At 42.6% G+C, this 23,395-nt stretch overlaps 1 protein-coding gene across 2 annotated transcripts in view; it reads right to left on the minus strand.

Annotated features, from left to right (window-relative positions):
* CERK (ceramide kinase) overlaps positions 1-23,395 on the minus strand; it is a 104,977-nt gene that overhangs the window by 76,399 nt on the left and 5,183 nt on the right. The window contains exons 2-3 of one of the 2 annotated variants that reach the window (XM_033959121.1): positions 21,918-21,989; positions 9,364-9,471 (exon numbers count right to left, since the gene is read on the minus strand). In XM_033959121.1, coding sequence (XP_033815012.1) covers positions 9,364-9,471; positions 21,918-21,989 — 180 coding nt within the window. The remainder of the gene's footprint in view (positions 1-9,363; positions 9,472-21,917; positions 21,990-23,395) is intronic. The other variant, XM_033959122.1, reaches the window with a different exon arrangement.

Genomic DNA, 23,395 nt, shown 5'->3' on the forward strand with positions numbered 1-23,395 from the left:
GAGGGCACTCGGAAAAGTTGATAGGAGACAGATTCAAAACGAATACTAGGAAGTTCTTTTTTACCCAACGTGTGGTGGACACCTGGAATGCGCTTCCAGAGGACGTGATAGGGCAGAGTACGGTACAGGGGTTTAAGAAAGGACTGGACAATTTCCTACTGGAAAAGGGGATAGAGGGGTATAGATAGAAAATTACTGCACAGGTCCTGGACCTGTTGGGCCACCGCATGAGCGGACTGCTGGGCACGATGGACCTCTGGTCTGACCCAGCAAAGGCATTTCTTATGTTCTTATCTATGTTCTTAAATTGTGTGGGTAAACTGCACGTACGCTGTGAGTGCTTGTATTAACGGGTAGATTGCGCATGTTTGTACTGCGCATATGTTGTGGAATCCTATTCACGCAAAGGACGTAGAGAAACCTCCCGCTTCGGAGAGGGGGTAGCCGCGACTGCATGAATGAGCCAGGCAGGAGGGCTGAATTTAATGGGGAGGGGAGGTGCCGAGCTCGGTGCTATTCTTGTCACGCTACTGAATGCCAGCCGCAAGGGGGGACCAGGGTGGGGGCATTTTGTGGGCCGAGGGTGTGCATGAGGAACAGTGGGACAACCTAAGAAATGCGCTGCTGGAGCTCACGCACAGCCACTTCTTAAGTGAAGTGCCAACGGGGCACTGACCAATCGCGAGGTGCGCCACCTAACGTATGGACTTCTTGAATTAGCCAGGATTACATAAAGGACACTCATTCACAGGCAGAAATTAGCAAGAAAAGAAAAAAAATAGAGAGAGAGAAGCTGGGAACACCCAGGGGCCAAGGTAGGGCCAGAGCTTTAAAGCAAGGAAACTTCCTGTGCCTCCTATGAACGCATGCAGGCTACGCTGCTACCTCCTCATCCCATTGCATGGGCGCATACACCTTACTTGCCACCCCACCCACACTTGAAGTTGTGATGCTTGTGCTACGCACAGCGATGCAACGTGCATATGTTGTGCATACTTGTATTGCGCTCAGCTGTGATGATGTGACGCGTGTATACGTACTCATATTGCAAGACGCTTGTTGATAAAATTCAAAATTTTATAAAACTTTTGCTCGTCTTGCAAAACACTCGCAATCCAAGCTTTTACTGTACTTGCCGTTTTTCCTAGACATGGAAAAGAATTTGTCCAAAAATATCCTAATCATGCAAAATAACCCACTTTGTTTTGCTCACTTATATAGTATATTCTCAAAGTAATAAAATAATATTTCTTAGAACACCAATTTCTTGGCTCTCTCTTGCTTATTCTTTGAATCTTATTCCTAGGCTTCATTTCTTATTTTATCTCAATATAATTTTATTAGGTTTTTGTACTTCTTTAAATAAAAGTTTTGATATTTGCAAACGTTCCCCTATGAATTCCATGATTCTGTTGTGTAGGTATGTAGAGATATATTTTTTTATTTAAAAAATCTCTTAGCTGCTTTAAAACAAAGCGGATTACAATAAAAACATACAAATTAAAATACACATACAAAACATATTTACATAAAAAGCACCCAAGAATCAAGTAAACACTCTAAATTATAAATCTCCTTTTCTGCAGGATTTCACTAGATTTCTAAAAATATAATCCGGTTAACAAAAAGCCTGAACAAAAAGGTGTGCCTTTAACATCTTTTTAAAATTCATCTTACTACACAATCGTAAAACACCAGGCAGTAAATTCCACATCTGTGGACCTGCAATTGCGATAGCAGATGTTCAAGTTTTTATATAATGTACTTCACTCATTCCCATTCACTCCCATTGTTTCCGGTTTCATCGCACCCTGGGATTATAACACATAGTCTGGTGTACATCTCTGCAACATCCAAGCCAGAAACAAGGGCGCGACTCCATAAATCACATGATGAATAATCATCAAAATTTTGTAATCTATACGGTGTAGAACCAGAAGCCAGGGCAGATATTTTAGTACAGGGGTAATATGTTCAGATTATGATACTCCTGTTATTAATCTTGGCTCTTTTCAAAAATGTAACACCTCCCTCCCTCTCTGGTACCCTGGCCCCTCTATACCCTCTTAGTTCCTATCCTATAACCCTTCATTGGAGTTCCTTTCTATCCTAACTCTGTAAACTGTGCCGAGCTCTACGCTTGCAGAGATGGCGCGGTATACAAACCTAAGGTTTAGTTTAGTTTAGTTAGTTTAATCTTGCTGCAGTGTTCTGAATAATCTGCAAGGCTCGTATCCTTGTCTTGGCCACACCTAACAGCAAAGAGTTACAAAAATCAAGCCTGGTAATCACCAAACTTTGTACAATCATTTGGAAATCCTGGCTCAGTAACATTGGTTTTATCCTTGATAATAACCGTAGCTGGAAAAAAAAACCTGAAGTATATATTCATGCATCGTAAGGTGCATATCTAACATTACGTCTAGAACCCTCATGTGTGTCAATATTGGCAGTTTTCCAACACCTAATTTTATTTCTCTAATCTGTAATAATTCTTCTTTTCCCACAAACATAACCTGTTTTCTGTAAATTTAGTAATAATCCATGATTCTGCATCCAATTTTCAATATTGCGCATACATAAGGTTAACTTCGCAATCACATATTCAATTCCTGCTATCACTGGGAAAAGATTAGCCAAAAACCATCCCAGAGAATTATATAATATCGTAAGAGGTTTAACTGAGAGGAACTGTAGTGATGAAGGAGGTAATGAGCCTCCCGCAAACAATTTCGCGATCTATTTAGAGAGAAAGTTAAGTGAATGGGGGAAGAAAAAAGGGATTAAGGAGATGAAAGTCTTGATAGAAGAGTGCAGTGAAAATAGGATAAATTTCAAGATATTATTACTACAGAGCTTGAGAAAGTGATTCACACTAGAGAATGGCACAGGGAAAAATTTTTTATCACTGTTCCCACCTCGTCCCCGCAAGCTCAGTCCACGTTCCTGTCCTGTCTCCGTAAACTCAGTCTCTATCCCCGCCCTGCAAACTGTCAGATCCCACCCGCACAAAATAGCCGTGGAGAAAAGAGAATGCAGTTGCACCCTCCCCACGAGGGAAAAATACACATTTATCGCTTGTAATCACTGTAGCCGTGGGGAAGCTTTGGGCTAGCTGGCCAAACTTAACCCCGTTGCTGTCAGAAGGCTTCCATAGTGTGAACAGCACTGAGAATACTCTGCCACCCTAGCAAAATAGCTGATTCATGAACCCTGCAAGAGCAGACAGTAATAAAAAATTTAAAGCCACACCCCCCCCCCCTCTGCGCAGCTGAATAACATCAAATATGTAAACCACATACCCTACCTGGGAGAAACAGGGACCGGTCTCCTGCCAGTGTGCAGTAACAGCCTGACAATTCACAGGAGACCGAGGAGAATGCAGCCTCTCTTCTCCAGCACAGGAACACCATGAGGTAGCTGTCGCCGACATGTCCTCCCCAACCGAGGAGCTAGGGAAGTTACCCAAATATACTCATAGTTCTGCTGGTGCTTGATGCTGTCCCATAGTGCGAGAATCAGAACTCCCTCAGCCACAAAAATATACTGAAGCGCCAAAACTGCAGAGTTCCCCACTGCAACAAAACAAGTTAAAGGAAACACTCATCCACTGAGGGAGCCAGGCAATAAGTGTTCGGGTGTGACCAACCCATATTGCTGCTAACGTAAGTAGCCAGAAAAGCTCTTACATCAACTGTGCCTACATCAACTGTGCCTTCTTTCTTTTGTTTTTTTCAAGGTGTGGGAAAAAAATTGCACAGCAGCCTTATTGAGAGGGAAGGCCAAAACCACTGTGCCACCTCTGTGGCATTGACCATAGAAGCCTTATTGGGAGGGAGGGGACTGGACCTGGAGTGATAGGTATGTCCCCAAGGAAGGTGAGGCAGGGACCCTCTAAAACTGGCACTACTCAGCCAGAACACCCATCAGCTCAACTGACCAAGGCCTGGACAGGAGCTAACAAGCAGAAACCAGGATCTGTGAAAAACACATCCATCAACCTGCTGGAAATAGAGTATACCAGTTGACCAGGAGGCTGTACATCCAATAAGGCTTAGTTCAACTCAGTATTCTCTATCTCTCAGCTGCTGATGATAAATGGAAACAATCCACTTGTCTCTAGATTCATCTGCTGCTGGCACTAAGGAAGCTTCTATTATGGTACGAGAAGATTTAAAGTGATTTGGTAGTGTCCATACCAGGTTCCATGGATGACATCACCCACATGTGAGATCATTACGCCTGCTTGTCCTCAGAGAATATAGTTTAGAGAATTATTTATAGAACAGGAAATGGGACTTGTGACATTTTTCAAGATGTTTATAGGCCATACTAGTTTCTTTGAGCTTCTGTTTGCTTTTTGATTCTGAAAGCCTATACTTCTGTTCCTCCTGTGGTTATCTAAGCCTTCTACAGCAATTATATTACATTACATTACAGATTTCTATTCTGCCATTACCTTTTGTTTCAAAGCGGATTACAAAAAGAGTTATGGAGGAAGGGTTACAACGTTAGATCAGAGAAGGTTTCCAAGAGAGGGAAAAGTAGGATCTGGGGTTAGGGAGGGGATGGTAAGAGGGGGGCCCAAATTCTGTAACCTGCGCCTAAAATTAGGCACCTATTTCGGAGGTGCCCAACTAGATAGACGCCTATCTAAATTGAATAACAAGCTCAATGTATCTTTAAAAAAAACCAAAAAACTTTCCCTTCCTCTTTCTTTCCTTTTGTACCATACCCATTGTAATCAAGTCTATGTTTTGATCTTAACCCTCCCCCTATTTTTTATTTAGACTTTTTTCTTTGTTATACATAATTTTAATATTTTAAATAATGTTTTCACTTTTTATTATTGTAAACCGACCAGATACTTGTGATGGTCAGTATATCAAAATATTAAACTTGAAACTCAATTAAGCTTTTTAATCAGCACTGATTGAAACATAGGGGCGCGATTCTGTAACAAGGCGCCTCTAAAAATTTAGGCGGCCTTCAAAAAATAGGCGCTATGCATGTTAGGCGTGGCTACATGTTAGGCACCTTCTTACAGAATCACTGCTCTTAAGCGTGCTTAAGCGCTCGCATGGGCGCCTAACTTTCAGTTGTGCCTAGAGCTGGTCTATTTAATGGGTGCCTCCAAAATAGGTGCTGCTCAGCGTGATTTTACTTGAATCGCGCTGAACAGTGCCTAAATAGGCGCCTAACTTTTGGGCGCTTCTTATAGAATTTGCCCTTTACTTCCTAAAGCAGTGGTCTCAAACTCGCGGCCCACCAGGTACTATTTTGAGGCCTTCGGTATGTTTATCAATCACAAAAGTAAAATAAAACAGTTTCTTGATCATGTCTCTTTAGCTATAAATCGCAATATTATTATTAAGACTTGGCCAAAAGGCAAGATTTATAAACTATAAAGAGTTTTACCTCATGCAAAATTGTAATCTATATAATAAAACCGTAGGCGGCGCATGCGCAGTCTTATCAGCGTGCTTCCATGATCCGTATGTCCGTGGCCGCCAAGACTGCAGCATGCCCCGCGCTTACTACGGCCCCACCGCAGCTCAGTTCGGCACGGCGGTTTCCCCAGATAGGGGAAGCCGAAAAACTCAATCCCGCCTCATGGTCCTGCCGCCGCTCAAGAATCCCCCCCCCCAAATCCTCCTGCAACAGCAGAAGCAGCAGCGGTTTTCCCTTCCCCTCCAGGTCCCTGCTGAGTAGTTGAAACATTTTCCCCCACCCCCCATTCCCTTCTTACCTTGAGCTGCCCTGCTCCGTTCGGCCCCTACCCCTTCCCTTCCCGTGTGCTGGCCTGCTGCGGCTGAAGGTTTTTTTCGGCGACTCCTCCTGTTAAAACTCCCCCCCCCCTCCCGCAACCGCTCCTGTTCAAAGCGGCCTGCTGAGGTTCGCGGCCGCTGTAACGAACCTCGCAGGCCGCTCTCCACATGGTAGCACGTTCCCTCTGACGCAATCGCGTCAGAGGGAACATATTACCGAGTTGGAGAGCGGCCTGCGAGGTTCGTTACAGCGGCCGCGAACCTCAGCAGGCCGCTTTGAACAGGAGCGGTTGCGGGAGGGGGGGGGGAGTTTTAACAGGAGGAGTCGCCGAAAAAAACCTTCAGCCGCAGCAGGCCAGCACACGGGAAGGGGGAGGGGCCGAACGGAGCAGGGCAGCTCAAGGTAAGAAGGGAATGGGGGGTGTGGGAAAATGTTTCAACTACTCAGCAGGGACCTGGAGGGGAAGGGAAAACCGCTGCTGCTTCTGCAAAGGAAAGTGGTGGTAGGGGAGAGAAAGGAATGGGGGGTGGGTGGGGGAAAATGCTGCTACTGCTTCAGCAAGGACCTGGAGGGAAAGAGAAATACCGCTGCTGCTTCTGCAAAGGAAAGTGGGGGGGGAGAGAAGGGAATGGGGGTGGGGTGGGGGGAAATGCTGCTACTACTTCTCAGAGATCTGGAGGGGAAGGGAAATATCACAGCTGCTTCTGCAAAATAAAGTGGGGGGGAGAGAAGGGAATGGGGGGTGGGGGAAAATGCTGCTACTGCTTCAGCAAGGACCTGGAGGGAAAGAGAAATACCGCTGCTGCTTCTGCAAAGGAAAGTGGGAGGGGGGAGAGAAGGGAATGGGGGGTGGGTGGGGGGAAATGCTGCTACTACTTCACAGGGATCTGGAGGGGAAGGGAAATAGCACTGCTGCTTCTGCAAAGGAAAGTGGGGGGGGGGAGACACAGAAAGAAATACAGACAGACAAAGGAGGCTAGGGAGAGAGACAGACAGAAATAAAGACAGACAGGGGACCAGAGAGACACAGAAATAAAGACAGACAGGCAAAGGGTGCCAGGGAGAGAGAGAAAAAAATTGCAGGAGGGAGAAAGACAGAAAGAAAGGAAGAAAGAAACAGGAGCAGGGAGAGAGACATAAAGAAAGAAAGACAGACAGCCATATATTCTAGCACCCGTTAATGTAACGGGCTTAAACACTAGTTTCTTTAATAAGACATTAACGATTTTTTCTGAAAACGATTAACGATTTTTTCTGAAAATGATTTTTTCTAAAAACAGGGAAAAAGTTAAGTTTTCAGTAAAATGTGGGGAGTTACAACCCCCCCCCACCTCCCACAACGCCCCCACAACGCGGCGCGATGTCTATTAAGTAAAGTGGGGGGGGGGGGGTTCAGGACCCAGACAAAGTAAGCACAACCGGTGGGGATCGGTGATCGAAAGGGGTCGATCGCACCGGGTGCACTTTTTAAAGCCCGTCAAGGGACGGGACATGGACACAAAAAACGGCCGGGAACGAACGAGGTCCTGCGGCCGCGGCTACCGGGAACCCCCGGAGCCGAACGAAAAATCTTTTTTTTTTTTTTGACGAAAACCTAAACACAAACAAATAAAAAAACAAAGTAAGCACAGCGACCGAGAAAGAAACACTCAGCCGCGGTGTCAGAAGGCTAAAATAGAAGAGCACAAATTCCACAGGGCTTCTGGCTCCGCGGAAAAGACTGAACTGAGGACCACGAGGTGGGGATGCGCCCTCTAGTGGGCAAGAAGGCATGCACATGCGTGGTGCAGCATAGCAAACTTGAAACTTCAATCAAGTTTGCTTGAAAAGCTGTCCGCGCTGGGGCTCCGTAGATGACGTCACCCACATGTGAGAATATCATGCCTGCTTGTCCTGGGATAACACCTGTTATGGTAAGTAACTGTGCTTTATCCCAGGACAAGCAGACAGCATATTCTCAACATATGAGTGACCTCCAAGCTAAACCAGAATGGGATGGTGGGAGTGTTGGCAATTCAGGAGAATAAATTTTGTAATACTGCCTGGCCAAAGTGGCTATCCCGTCTGGAAAAAGAATCCAGACAATAATGAGAGGTGAATGCATGAACCAAGGACCAAGTGGCAGCTTTGCAGATTTCCTCAATAGGAGTAGATCTAAGGAAAGCTACAGATGCCGCCATGGCTCTAACTTTATGGGCTGTGAGTCGACCCTCTAGATGCAGGGAATAGACTTAGTAGATAAAGACAGGTTGTTCACCCTCTCCAAGGTAGGGAGAACGAGAGGGCACTCTCTAAAGTTAAAAGGGGATAGATTCCGTACAAACGGAAGGAAGTTCTTCTTCACCCAGAGAGTGGTGGAACACTGAAACAGGTGGGAAGGCACTCACACATGTGCGGTGCGGCAGTCGCGAACTTTCCAAAAGTTCTTCAAGCAAGTCTTCTTGTGAAGCTGTCTGCATCGGGGCTCTGTGATTGACGTCACCCATATGTTGAGGATATTCTGCCTGCTTGTCCTGGGATAATTTTTTTTTATGAGGCAGATATTGTGCGTGCGTAACACAGTAACACATGCACAACATATGTGCCATAAAAAGAAAAAAGCTCTGAACAGCTGAGTGGCAGGAGGCTGCTTTGGACCTTTCCCTGCTGCTGTTGTTTGGGCTTCCCCAAACTGGCTCAGTGCATGTGACAAAGTCACTTTCACAACAATCGATCGGAAGGGATTATGGCAGACCTCCGTGCAAATCATTTGCATGCAAACATGTTGGAAAATCGATTGCTGTTTCAGAATCGGCCCAAAAATTGGCCCACAGCAACTCGCATGGTTTTAGCGACCATGTTTTGTGCATTTAGTCCCTAGTCTCTTTCTTCCTCACCAACCTGTCATTACGTATTCTCATTTTCTCTTGTTGTTGCTACCCTAATTCTTTTTCCCTATACCACTCCTCCAGTTGTCCTCCTCTATCTCATCATCTCTCCTCCCTTAAAATCGACCAAACTCCAGCCTCTATTTCAGCTAGCTCTCACCACTCACCAGGCCCATCAACCAATCTCTTCTGCCTCAACTAGTCCTGAAAGCTGCTTTGTTATCCATGAATACCAGAAGAGCAGGATCATTCTTCTTTCTACACCCATGCAGCTCTGAGGTTGAGCAGTACAGTGCAGAACTCTAGTATTGGTCTTAGGCTCTCAAGTCTCACAATACCAGCACAAGAGTTCCTGCACCATATAGCTCAAACTCATATAGTCATGAGGTGTAGAGGGAAGTTCTTGCTAAGGTGTCAGCAGTTGTGGCAAACACTGCAACTAAACCCAACAAAATACCAGGGCCCAGATGGAAATTTTTAGTTGCCATGGAGACCTAGCACCTCATTTGTCAAGCCTTACTGTACAGGGAGGATAATGTATACACTTCAATTAAATTTCTAGCTGGCCTTCAAAAGGAGCTGAAGGAAAATGACCACACACTACAATGAAACCTTCTTGCTTTCAATTATACCATACAGCCTCTACTAATGTCATGTTCTGTAACATTTGCAAACATAAATTACTTAAAAAAAAAAAAAAAGTTTAGCAAGCTTTGTATATTTTTACCTTTGAAAGAATGAGATTTAAATTTCTGCCATGTGACACTGTTACACCTTTTTTGTTCTGTCTCTGCTTCAATAGCAATAATCTCCGATATGGGTACTGAGTGGCAAACTGCAAAGAGATGATAAATGAAAAGCAGAGATTAATACAACATTCTGTTGTGGTAAAAAAACAAAAATGATGAAATGGTTTACATGAGTTACATAATGCTGGTAATGCTTCAAAGTATTCCACTGCCATGTAATGCAAGTACTCCCCCTATTCTCCTTAGGGATCTATTTTAACTTGCTCTAAGGTTTTGTGCCTAATATGTGTTAATGGCACAACTTCTGCATTAGCTGGTAGAAGTGTTTCCAGCACTCTGTGAAAGGCATCAGTACAGTTATGGTCACTAATGCATGTGGCATGCAGTTAGCTGTACCTCTAGAGAAGTAGTTAACTGATCTTCATTAACTGGTTTGTCAAAAGTTAATGCATGACCCCCACATTAACTGCAAGATGCATCCTAATAGGAATTGCTACAAGTATGTTAGGTATTTAATACAACGATTAGCATATGCTAACACATTGCATTAGCTGTTACTGCAGCCCTGATCTGTTAACATATGTTAAAAGCCATGATAAACACCAATATTCTTTAGTAAATAAGTCCCTTCATGTTTTAAATGGGTCAGACATCAAAAATTTTTGTGAGAAATAACAAGCTACTTTTTGTAATGACAGGGGTTGCCATGCAGCTTATTTTAAGAAATTGGAAAAACTGGGATAGGTTTAACTGCACATTCTGGTGGGAATCCCTGTGTTATACTTATAAAATGGAACGTTGCATGGCCATACAACAGGGACGCTTTAAGAATTTTATGGATGTTTGGGAGCCATTGGCTAAATATTGTAAAGAGGAATAATTAATTTAATTTTATAGTCAAGTAAACATACACATCCAAAGACCACTCATGCTGCCAGTGAATTGTCTTTCCCTGCTAGGTAGGGAGTTCTGATGGTAACTCTGTGAAAAATGACCCAGTTCCAAATGCTGACAATTAGTAGGTACAATCCTGGTCCTCCCTGCTTATTGATATAATATATTGCCACCTGTGTCTGTCTCAAAAATTTGGTTGGACAAGGGTATTTGGAGTCAAATCCATGCCCTCTTTCCTCTTGTGAATTGGGTTGAATTGCATTTGTGTCTAAGAGAGAAAAGACTCCTTTATATGTATTTCCTGATGCTCTCAGTTGGCACTTCAGTGGAGTTGCCAATAGATACAATGGTATCCTAGATGGATGATTTCAGAACCTGCCAGTGAGAGATTATAAAGGGCTAGTAGTATGTGAAAAGTTTTCATTGCCCAGCATGAAATGGCATTCTTGTTTTCAAACCCATAGTCAAGCTGAGCAGCTCTTACAAGGACTCTGTAAGCTTGGCAAACTACAGTTGCACTTCAAGCTCCTTTATTTGCTAAAGTCTGTGCTGGTTATGGCAGGATGCCACTCTGCTTTTCATTACAATCCCTTGGAGGAAGAGAAGTATCTCAATTGCCTGTCTTTATAACCTTCAGTAAAATCCTTCCAAAACAAGTATGTACTACTGTTAAGAGACATCAATAGAAATTCCACAGGTTACTATCTCATTTCATGATGATTTTAACAATAATGTTCTTAGCTAAGTGGGAAGTGCAACACTCTCAGGAGACAAAATTGCCAGATTGATTAGTACCTACAGCACACAGATTATGACAGGTGGAAAAAATTACATACAAACAACATGGATTTATACTTGTATTCACCCATTAATAGGTTTGTTTTTTTACCCCAAATCCTTAGCATTCATAGTAGAAAGACACACACCTGCTTACAACCATATTCTCTCTTTTTTACCCACTTAGACTGTAAGTATTTTGAGTTGAGAAAATAGATTCTCTACCCTACTGTACTCTTCAGAACTAATTCATGCCTACTTCTGCAGCAGTGTGCAAACTGTCAGTTCTATATTAAAAATACAGATCCTGCACGTCCCTTATTTACATACACATGAGTTTATTCTTCAAAGAACCTACCCCTCCCATAAGAAAGGGAGGGGGGAGGAGGAAGAGGTTTGACAGTAGCATTTAATGGCTGAACTGGGTTCCAATAATGGAGTCATGGTCTGTGCTCTGTGGCTTCTAAACAAAGTCTATTGGTATAATAGATGAGTTGGGAAAAAGTTATAGAATAGAGTAAAAATGTAATATTCAATCAGACATGTATCCAAAGTCTAGTTAGATAGATAGTACATCCACACATAACCATTTAATACAAAAAACTTTAAAAACAACTTTTAGTTTAGCACATGCTAGGTATGCCATCCCTCCTCCTTGGAGCAAACTTTTTAAAATTATTAGGGGTGCTAAACAAAATGGATATTACCCTCCCTGAGCACAAAGAGCTTGCTCAATTTTGGGGGGCGCTCAAGCACCCACAGTGCTGGCTCCTAGGACCCTGTCTATCTGTTGAGCTTTGTGCTGATGCTCTGCAGTACTGTTGTTAGACGAGAAGAGAGTCAAAATTTTTTAAAAAGATGCCTGATAAACACTCAGGTAGTTTCCTCACTCAGCCTTCTAGTTCAATCAGAACCAGCCTCGATAAAACAAAGAAATATGAACATTCCTCTAAATAGAATGGCACTACCAACACATAATGGTATTTATTTTTGCCTTACATTTGAAAAAAAGAAAGATCTACCTCATACGAGTACATTGTGTGGTAGAGCTGCAATAGAAGAAAAAGGTAATTAAGAAACATTTATGACTTCTCATATTTATCTGGTAAACTGGAATGAACTCTGAACTTTTGTTTTTTACACTGTCTCATATTTGCCATTTATTTTGTAAAAGGTAGCATCCTTCCCGGGGACTAAATGTGCTACATATGTATTAAAGAGCAGCCAAATTTTAGCTTCAGTTTTGGCACTGAAACTGACTAAAAATCCTTTTTCAGCATGTTTTCAATTTTGACAAAAAGTTAATTAAAAGTTTTGGCCTGTTTTACCTCGGGAATGGGCGATGAGATGGCAGATGAAGTTCAACGTTGATAAATGTAAAGTATTACATGTGGGAAGCAGAAACCTGAGGTACAACTATACGATGGGAGGGATGTTATTGAATGAGAGTACCCAAGAAAGGGACTTGCGGGTAATGGTGGATATGACAATGAAGCTGACAGCAGCAGCTGCTAAGAGAGTGAATAGAATGCTAGGCATAATCAAGAAGGGTATTACAACCAGAACGAAATAAGTTATCCTGACGTTGTATCGGGCGATGGTGCGTCCACATCTGGAGTACTGCGTCCAATATTGGTCGCCGTACCTTAAGAAGGATATGGCGTTACTCGAGAGGGTTCAGAGGAGAGCGACACGTCTGATAAAAGGGATAGAAAACCTTTCATACGCTGAGAGATTGGAGAAACTGGGTCTCTTCTCCCTGGAGAAGAGGAGACTTAGAGAGGATATGATAGAGACTTACAAGATCATGAAGGGCATAGAGAGAGAGAGTAGAGAGGGACAGATTCTTCAAACTTTCAAAGAATAAAAGAACAAGAGGGCAATCGGAAAAGTTGAAAGGGGACAGATTCAAAATGAATGCTAGAAAGTTCTTTACCCAATGTGTGGTGGACACCTGGAATGCGCTTCCAGAGGACGTAATAGGGCAGAGTACGGTACTGGGGTTTAAGAAAGGATTGGATAATTTCCTGCTGGAAAAGGGGATAGAGGGGTTTAGATAGAGGATTACCGCACAGGTCCTGGACCTGTTGGGTCGCCGCGGGAGCGGACTGCTGTGCACGATGGACCTCGGGTCTGACCCAGCGGAGGCATTGCTTATGTTCTTATGTAATTCATTCCCAGAAAATGTGGTGAAATCAGTTAGCTTAGCAGGGTTTAAAAAAGATATGGATAATTTCCTAAACAAGAAGTCCATAGGCCATAATTGAGATGGCATGGAGAAATCCACAGCTTATTCCTAGGATAAGCAGCATAAAATCTGTTTTACTACTTGGGATCATGGTAGGTACTTGGGACCTGGGTTGGTCACTTTTGGAAACAGGATGTTGGGCTTGATGAACCTTCGGTCTGTTTCAGTATAGCAATTCTTATAAGAACATAAAAAGTTGCCTCCGCTGGGTCAGACCAGAGGTCCATCACGCCCAACAGTCCGCTTCCACGGCGGCCCATCAGGTCCATGACCTGTATGGTGACCGGCGTCTAAGCCCTTTTAATCCCCTTAGCCTTCTCTATAAGCCCTTACATAACTTATCTCTACCTCTATCTCTATCCCTCAACCCCCGTGTCCTTCAGGAAATTATCCAATCCTTCCTTGAAGCCCAGTAGGGTACTTTGTCCTATTACAACCTCTGGAAGCGCATTCCAGGTGTCCACCACCCTTTGAGTAAAAAAGAATTTCCTGGCATTGGTTCTAAACCTTTCCCCTTTCAATTTCTCCGAGTGCCCCCTTGTTCTTGTGGTTTCCAATAGACTGAAGAATCTGTCCCTTTCTACCTTCTCTATACCTTTCATGATCTTGAAAGTCTCTATCATGTCTCCTCTGAGTCTCCACTATTCCAGGGAGAAGAGTCCCAGCCTTTCCAACTTGTCTGCGTAAGAAAGGTTCTCCATCCCTTTTACCATTTTCATCACTCTCCTCTGAACCCTCTCAAGCATTGCCATGTCCTTCTTGAGGTATGGTGACCAAAATTGGGCACATTACTACAGATGCGGACGCACCATTGCGAGATACAGCGGCATGATGACTTCCTTCGTCCTGGTCGTAATTCCCCTCTTAATAATACCCAACATTCTGTTCGCTTTCTTTGAGGCTGCTGCACATTGTGCCGTTGATTTCATTGTTGTATCTACCAGCACACCCAAGTCTTTTTCAAGGTTACTTTCCGCTAGCACTGATCCCCCCCATTTTGTAACTGAACATCGGGTTCTTCTTCCCTATATGCATGACTTTGCATTTCTCTATATTGAAGTTCATTTGCCATTTATTTGCCCACTCTTCCAGTTTGTTTAGGTCCCTTTGTAGATCTTCACATTCTTCCACCGTTCTAACCCTGCTACAGAGTTTGGTGTCATCCGCAAACTTTATAACTTCACACTTCGTCCCCGTTTCCAGGTCATTTATGAATACATTGAACAGTAGCGGTCTGAGCACCGACCCCTGCGGAACACCGCTCGTGATCCTTCTCCAGTCCGAGTAGTGGCCCTTCACTCCAACCCTTATGTTCTTATGAAGATGGTTGGCAGCCCCTTTCAATTAATGGACATTGCTGAAGATGAGCTATGGATAGGAAAAAATCTGTGCTGGAATAAGAGCTTCAATCAAACTGCTTCATGCATCCTTAATTTGTAAGACAGGCACGAACCCTTAAAACATGAATTCCACTATTCAGTAAGCAGAAATATATTCTTCTAAAAAGCTACAGAGATTGCTTTGTTTAGTAACAAACTGGCATTTGGTCTACTTAAATGAGAAACCTACTTCTGGGACTTCCTCTCTTCAAGCATTCTGAACATTACTTCTCAGTGTGCTTCGGCTGTGGCTGGATTTGGAGAGTAGAAAACTTGAGCTGGGAATCAAACCAAGATCCACTGCATGGCAGTATATAACCACTTGGTAGTGCAGTAGGTTCAGAACGCATGAAGAGAGGAAGTCCCAGTCATCATGAACCATCAACAAGGTTTCTTGAAATAGCCCTGAACGTGTGACCCCCCAGGCAGAGGATTCTTACTATAATGACTAGACTGAATGAATTCAGAAGAGAATATAATATTAAATAAGGGAAATAGTGTGGTGGCTGTTAGTCCACTCTTCAAGGTAATATGTAGAAATAAAACAATGTATGATGTTCAAGTGTTATATGATAGAATTTCATGTTGTTCTTTTTGTGCACTTGATGTAAGTTTGAAAAAGAATAAAGAAATTTAAAAAAAAAGAAATAAAACAAAAACAAAGGAAAAAACCCACATTTTTTTATTGGACTATGAACGAAAATGGTGCCCAATTAAAATCTTGCACTCTTACTGGACACACCTATATAAGGCAGCCACTGAAACCCCCTTCCCCCCTACCAAGGTATCCCTTCTAGGATCCAATTTATTGACAGTTTTCCCATTCTGTGTCAGTAGTAGCTCCTGGAGAACAATAGATTTCTACTACTACTTTTACAGAAGAAACCCTAAGGCTAAGTCATTTCATGTGTCCATTCTGGCACTGCAAAATAAAGTAGGCTCTTATTGTCAGGTAATCTGTGAAAATGGCAGGATATTCCTTCATGCACTCCTCAACAGACTCACTTTCACCCCTCTCTCTTGGTGTTCTTTGCCCCACATTGAGATGATTTGAGGTCTTCTTGCCAATGTTAGCCCTGCTTCATTTCACACCCAATGTTGTGAGTTCTTCTGCCAGCGCTGTTAATGCATGGAACCTCTGAAAATAAACTGAAGCTATTTAATGGAGTATCTGCTTTTTTTCTGTTCATATACTTGAATTACAACCAGAAATGGACCCATTATATTGCCTCGTAAGCAATATAACATAACTCTTAGCTTAACAGCTATGCTAAGACAAAAAAAAAAAATCCAACCCAAAAAACCAAAGCATCTCTAGCATCAGGGAAAGTAAGCAGAGCACTGTGGAATGCCTTACACTCAGGGTAACTTGCTTTTACCAGCTGCAAAAAGCCTGAATGCTTTCTGAACCCCTACACTGACAAGGCTCAGGAATCTGTCATGATGCAGCTGTTGAAAAGAGAAAGGTTGCATCTAATTTGTGTCCATCACAGCTCTCAGATGTAAGCTACATGGTGCAAAAACTCCAGTGCAAGTCTTATAGACTTAAGTCTCACAGCAACAATGGATCAAAGTTAGATGTAGCCTTTCTTTTCTTCAGTGGTGCCAATGGCAGCATGAAATCCCTGGCACCAGGGATTAATTTCTAGAAACCTTGGTGACTTGGCATCTGAAATTTATTGAGCCATGTGCCATCAGATGTTAACATTAGAAACATCAGTAACTATCTATCTATATATACAGTATATATAAAATCGGATGTATCTGTATGTGTGTATGTATGTACCACAACTATATCTCTCAATGCCGCTCTCTCTTCTTAATAAATTGCTTTAGTCAAACTATCAGGGCTTCAGACATGCCATTTGGTCACCACACAATTTTTTGTGTTTGCTTGGTTGCCAAAATTCTTCTCACTGGCTATGGCTTCTTCACTAGCCCCTACTCAATATGTTTCACAATTTTTTGGGTTTTTTTAAGTGCTTCATTATATCTCAAACTTATTAAAGTGCTTAAAGTGCTTAATATCAATAACTTAACCGTTATAAAAACTGGTTAAAACTTATCTTATTATATTCTTTTTCTTGATGATCTTATCTCCTCGGGAAAAGGATTTGTCATATCCGACATGTTTAGCCGACAGGCTGCTTCAAGAAAAGTTTCACAACTTATTCTGCACCATCCCGATCCACATAGAAATTTTTTTGGCGAAACATGTCGGATATGACAGGTCCCTTTCCCGATGAGATAAGATCATCAAGAAAAAGAATATAATAAGATAAGTTTTAATCAGTTTTTATAATGGTTAAGTTATTGACATTAAGCACTTTAATAAGTTTGAGATATAATGAAGCACTTAAAAAAAAAACCAAAAAACCCCTAAAAAAACCAAAAAATTGTGAAACATATTGAGTAGGGGCTAGTGAAGAAGCCATAGCCAGTGAGAAGAATTTTGGCAACCAAACAAACACAAAAAATTGTGTGGTGACCAAATGGCATGTCTGAAGCCCTGATAGTTTGACTAAAGCAATTTACTAAGAAGAGAGAGCGGCATTGAGAGATATAGTTGTGGTATTATGAATGGTTTACCAATGCCAGAGTATTGACTGAGATTATAACGTGTATGTATGTACCAGCATAAATCTGAAACACATTGAGAGATTTCAGCCAAACTTGCTATACATATGGCTTACTATCTGGGAAAAATACTGTGGGGGTGGGAAGGGGTGACATGTGTGACGTGTTTTATAGAGATGGCGCTGCTTTGACCAACTGTGTGAAGCCTTGGGAATGATGTCACACAGTCATTCAACAGTATATAAGGAAGTGCAGCTGTGCTGTGGTGAAGCCTAAACAGAAAGTGAAAACTGAAAATTTGTGTGATGTTAATCCTCAAGTTGTATACCAAAACCCAAGGGAATTTGAAAGTAAACGTAAATGTCAAATACTTCCCGTTTTCCAGGCGTAATCACTGAATACAAGTCTATCGATACCGGAAGATTGGGATAAATAAACATCCGGGCAATGCCGAGTAATTAGCTAGTTAAGGATAAAAGGCAAGGCTTGATCCTTCCCAAGCAACCATCTATATCCTATGGAATCAATGCAGGAAACTGGCAGTCCATTCACAATCCAGCAATCTAATATTGATAACCCCTCCTGCCAGAGTGTGATTGGAATGTAGTTGACAGTCTGCACATTTTATTGTCCAGTCCCCGTTCTTTCGAATGCAATACAAAAACACATTTGGTTGACTATTAACATTTAAAATAGTTCTTAAGACTCATTTTTGCCAGCATTTGAGGACTACTAAGAGGCCTACAGGATATGATTAAGGCATCCTTTACTAAGGCTTGCTAGTGCGTCTTAGCATGTGCTAAAAATTAGTGCGCGCTAAATGCTAAAGTGTCCAAAGGATATAATGGACGCGTTAGCACGTGTTAGCACTTAGCGCACACTAAGATGCACTAGCGCGCCTTAGTAAAAGGACCCATAAGTATTGTAGGGTGTAGATGCTATGAGCCTCTCTCTTTATATATATATTTTTTAAATAATACAGTATATATAATTTTTTTAATGCCTTGCATGCTTTCCTTGGTAAATGCAACTATTTTTTTCTTTTGGTTATATATTGTCAACTACTTTAATGCATTGTGAAGATATATCATACAGGCATTCCTATCTTCTCTACTGACCTGAACAGTAAAAAGAGAAGAGCAACATGTTGGCCCACATTATATTCTTCTGATGCATGGGGCTAAATTCCAAGTTCAAATTTATCTTATATATTTCTTTGGTTTTATATCCCGTCCTTCCCAAAGAGCTCAGAAGAACAGGTAAGAACCCTGGGCCTTGAAGGCATGGTCATTATATCTCCCCTCCCATGATGCCTTGCTCCTCCCTCCCCTCCAATCATTTTTTTAGCTCATCAGCGGGAAGCCTCACGCTGCCCCCTCCTTACCCAAACTACCCTAACCAACAGCCTTACTGAGCTGACTCTTCATGGGTGACCAACTTGGGCTATCTAGTCCATTGTTACGGTCACCCATCGAGACCAGCTCTTGGACTCTTTATCTTTCACCTACACAGAAAAACTCAGGTTCAACATTAAACATAGAACCGCATGAAGTAAACCTTATTTGAAAGCAATGTGCTCTAAGGTCACAAGGTACTACATGCTACTTTGATTTTCCTTCTGAATATTTTTTTTCTTTGAACAGATTCTGCACAAGCAAAGTTCATAAAATGCAAGTACAGTGGTACCCCCGAAGGCCACCCCTGCGATCCGCCACTCTCCCCCCTGCAATCCGGCACCCTCCCTGCGATCCGGCACCCCCTCCCCCCCGCTTCTTACCGTCTTCTGGGCCTGGGCACCGGCATCAGCATGTTCTGTGCGTTGGTACCGGTGCCTGAAGATCTGTCTTGTATTCTTGCTGGGCCTTGAGCATCTGCGCATGCTCAAGGCCTGCGAGTTCACGTCGGAGAGAACATGAACTCGCAGGCCTTGAGCAAGCGCAAATGCTCAAAGCCCAGCAAGAAGAGGAGGCAGATCTTCAGGCACCGGCACCAACCCACAGGACATGCCGATGCCGGTACCCAGGCCCAGAAGACGGTAAGAAGCGGCGGGGGTGCCTGATCGTGGCGGGGGGGGGGGGGGGGGGGGGCGGGCCGCGGGGGGTGAGGGTGCCGGATCGCGGGGGCGCTCGTAAATCGAGCCACGCTTGGCTTCCGAGGCACCAATTTTGCGAATGTTTTGCTTGTCTTGCAAAACACTCGCAAACCGGTGCACTCGTAAACCGAGGTACAACTGTATTTAAATTGTTAATATTTGTGTTATGTGCTAGCCCAGTGTTCTTCAACCTTTTTACACCTATAGACTGGCGGAGCAAAAAAAATATTTTGTGGACCGGCAAACTACTAGGATTGAAATTTTAAAACCCCGTTTCCGCGAGCTTGGTCCTCGCAAACCATCTGATCCCATCTGCACAAGCCTCAGTTATGATTTTATGTTGAATGTATTTTATTAAAGTATAAAAAGAAACAATATTCTGTACAATTGTCATTTTATAAATACAAATCATACAGAGCAAGGATCAACAAAACCCTGTCTCCCCTCCCCTTCACACATATCCCCTCTACTATCATGAAAACTGAATAAGCCAAATTATTACAGAATGCTACACAGAAATATTATGCTAACAGAATATCACAGTCACACATAGCAGGAATAGGGTTAGGGGAGTGCAACTAGGGCACCTGTCCCCCTGGTCAGAGAGAGCCCTAAGCCACTGCCTGAACTTTGCAGTCCCCAGTTATGTCTAATACCAGCTCTAGCAGGATATATATTACAAATCTGATATATTCTAATCAAAAAATAGAAATAAAATTGTTTCTACCTTTTGTTGTCTCTGGTTTCTACTTTCATCTTCTTTTCACTCTCTTCCTTCCAGTGTCTGCCCTCTCTGTCTCTTCAATCCAGCATCTGCCCCTTCCATCTACTGTCTGCCCTCTTCCCTTTCCATATGGTATCTATCTTCTTTCTATGCCCCTCTCCTATTTCTATCAGCCTGTGCCCCCTCTCTCCTTTTTACATGATTCATTCCAGCTTCACTGCTGTCTTCATTTTTATCTCTCCTACTCCAGATCTAGCATCTTTGTCCCTCTCTATTTCTCTGCTGATTCCCCCCTTCCCATCTCATTCATGTCTCTCCCCTTCCCCTCCTCTAATCTCCTTGCCAGCTGTTTCCTTCCTTTTTCCTTCTCCCTTCCCTCCTCCCCCTGTCCAGCAGTAACTCTCTTCCCTTTCCCTCCTCCCCTCCCAGCAGCATCTCTCCTTCTCCCTCTCTCCAGGTCCAGTAGCAGCTGTCCTTTTTTTCCCTTGTCCAGCAGCTTCCCAGATTCCTTTCCCTCCTCCCCTCCCAGCAGCATCTCTCCTTATCCTTCCCTCCAGGTCCAGTAGCAGCTGTCCCTTTTTTTTTTTTTAACCATGCCCGGCAGCTTCCCAGATTCTAACAGTGGCTTTCTCCCCTCCCAGCAGCTCTTCTTACTTGCCAACGCAGCGATTCAGGAAGGCAGCCTCGGGTCCTTTGATGGGTCGCACCGCCTCTGAGGAAAGAGGAAGTTGCATCATCAGAGGCTGCCGCGACTCAGCAAAAGCCCCAAGGCTGCCTTCCTGAATCGCTATGCTAGTAAGTAAGGAGAGCTGCTGGGAGGGGAGAAAGCCACTGTCGGAAGCTCCCCATGATCTCTCCGGCCTTGCGCAGACTTCAGCTCGTCGATTTTGCCGGCCCTGCACGGACCGGCAGGAATTTTCTGCGGACCGACACTGGTCCGCGGACTAGTGGTTGAATAACAGTGTGCTAGCCTACAAATCAGCACTAAATACATAGCTCCTTCTGGTACTACACTTTAAATCTTCAAGTTAAAACTGCCAAGATTCAGACAAAAACAAATAGTTGTTGTTAGCCCATATTAAGGAAGTACCTTTATAACAGGATACTTATGTCAAAGTTCCAAAAATACACTTACTTTATGCTTATATAGACACCTATGTGATTTTATAAAACAGGAAACCAGACCTACCTCTAAGTAACATATAAATTTTCATTTGTACATCACAGTTCCACCCCTGCCACACACAAACAACACTCTCAGGAATGCCTTTAGGCCATCTTGACAGCATTCATTCCTATTTGGCTGCATACTTTTATAAGAGCTTTTATCTAAACATAAATTATGCTATGTATTAAAGTTACCTCCTAATTGTGTAGAATTAGCTATCCTTTATTTTTCCATCACTCAAATGTATACACAAAACATCAGCATATACTGCCCTGGCACCAATTATTTCAAGAGCCCTCCTTAAAAGTCAATTGCGGAGATATTTCAGAAATGTTCTACTCAGACTTTTCAAAATAAAAAAAGTCTTCAAAATTCAATAGAAGACTATAAGAATCAATATTTCTAATTATATCTGGAAGAGAATTCCATACTGATGCCACCATATAGGTAAAAGATTTGTCATATATCTTTTTAAAATGAATTGCCCTAAACAAAGAAACATCAATGTTACTTGGCAACTCAGCTATTGGCAAGTACTGTACTTTATGAAATGTGTATAAGATGAATGATGAAGGCTGATCAGGACTTAAAAAAGACACAAAGCATTCCAAACACAGCAGAACCAATCACTCAAATAACATCTTCCCCCATTAGCTGAGGAAGACGTGCCTACCTGAAGGATACTGCTCAGTGAGTCGGCCTATTAGGCCTCTTGCTCTGTGGAGCACTCTTGCCAAGCAGAGTCCTGGGGGAAAACAGGATAGTCTGTTTAACACTGTCTAACACACAACTTAAGCACATTTGTCAAAATAACTGCCTATGTATGTGTGCCACTATATTTTAAGAAAACAAATACATCATCATTGGTAAGAACACAAATCACGGCAGCAGTTTTAGAGAGTTTTGTTAGAATAATGATAAATATTTTTGCTATCCTATGGTTAAGGTCAAGAGGTTTTGTCAACATCCTTAGCTTCTAAAAAACTGTTTTAACGAACCCCATAATTTTGTTTTTGAAATATTTTCAATTATACATGAAAACACATTAAGGAAAAGAACCCCATAATTTTATATTCCCATTTTCCAAAATGAATATTTATTGGCTACCACATTATTAAAAAAAAGGCAACACCACAATAACCACCTTATCAAATGAGATGAACTGGATGTATTCATCTCCAACTACTGCAAAATATAGCTGCTCATCTAATTTAGGGAGCACATCGATATGACTATGTGACCCCTTTATTAATGCAACAACATTGGCTGTCGGCCAGCAGAATCCATTTTAAGATATTTTTAGTTACACATATGGCATACTATAAGGGTTAACCTCCTTATTTGGCTAATGTTCTTAATATTCTTAATGCATATCAGCTAATGTTCTCAGTGCATATCAACCTTCTAGTTATGCTCATTTACAGGCGATTCCATCCTACAAGGAGGTTTCTACTATCTGCATCAGCTACGGAAAATTTATCTGTACTTCTCTGAAGGAGAATTCACCCAACTACTCTATGCTTACATCTTATCATGCATGGACTACTGCAACACGCTACTAGTAGGACTATCTACAAAGATTACAACACATGCAAAATGCAGCAGTTCACCTACTGAAGAACCTAACTATTTATGACCCCGTCGCTCCAACTTTGTCTGCTGTACACTAGCTGCATCTTTAAAGCTCTTACACTAGCTTTCAAATTCTTTGACAAAATGGTCCCATTCTACATGGCAAAGAATTTAGTAATCTATGTCCCCAAACAACCCCTGCGATCACAAGCTGAGAGAAGATTGTCCACCACACCAGCACGAACCCTCCTTCTGGAAAATGCCTGCAAACACTCCTACTCACACTTTCTACCCAAATTTTGTAATACTGCTTGGCCAAAACAACTATCTCTCCTGGAATATGAATCTAGACAGTAGTAAAATGTGAATGTGTGAATTGAGGGCCAAGTAGCTGCTTTACAAATTTCATCAATGGGAGTGGAACGTAAGAAAGCTATTGATGCTGCCATAGCTCGGACTTTGTGTGCTGCTACACGACCCTCGAGCTGCAGCCCAGCCTGAGCATAGCAGAAAGAAATACAGGCTGCTAGCCTTGTGGAAATAGTTCTCTTGGATACAGGACTGCCCAATCTGTTAGGA

This window comes from Geotrypetes seraphini, chromosome 9 (genome assembly GCF_902459505.1).
Source record: "Geotrypetes seraphini chromosome 9, aGeoSer1.1, whole genome shotgun sequence".
NCBI classification, from domain to species: Eukaryota; Metazoa; Chordata; class Amphibia; order Gymnophiona; family Dermophiidae; genus Geotrypetes; species Geotrypetes seraphini.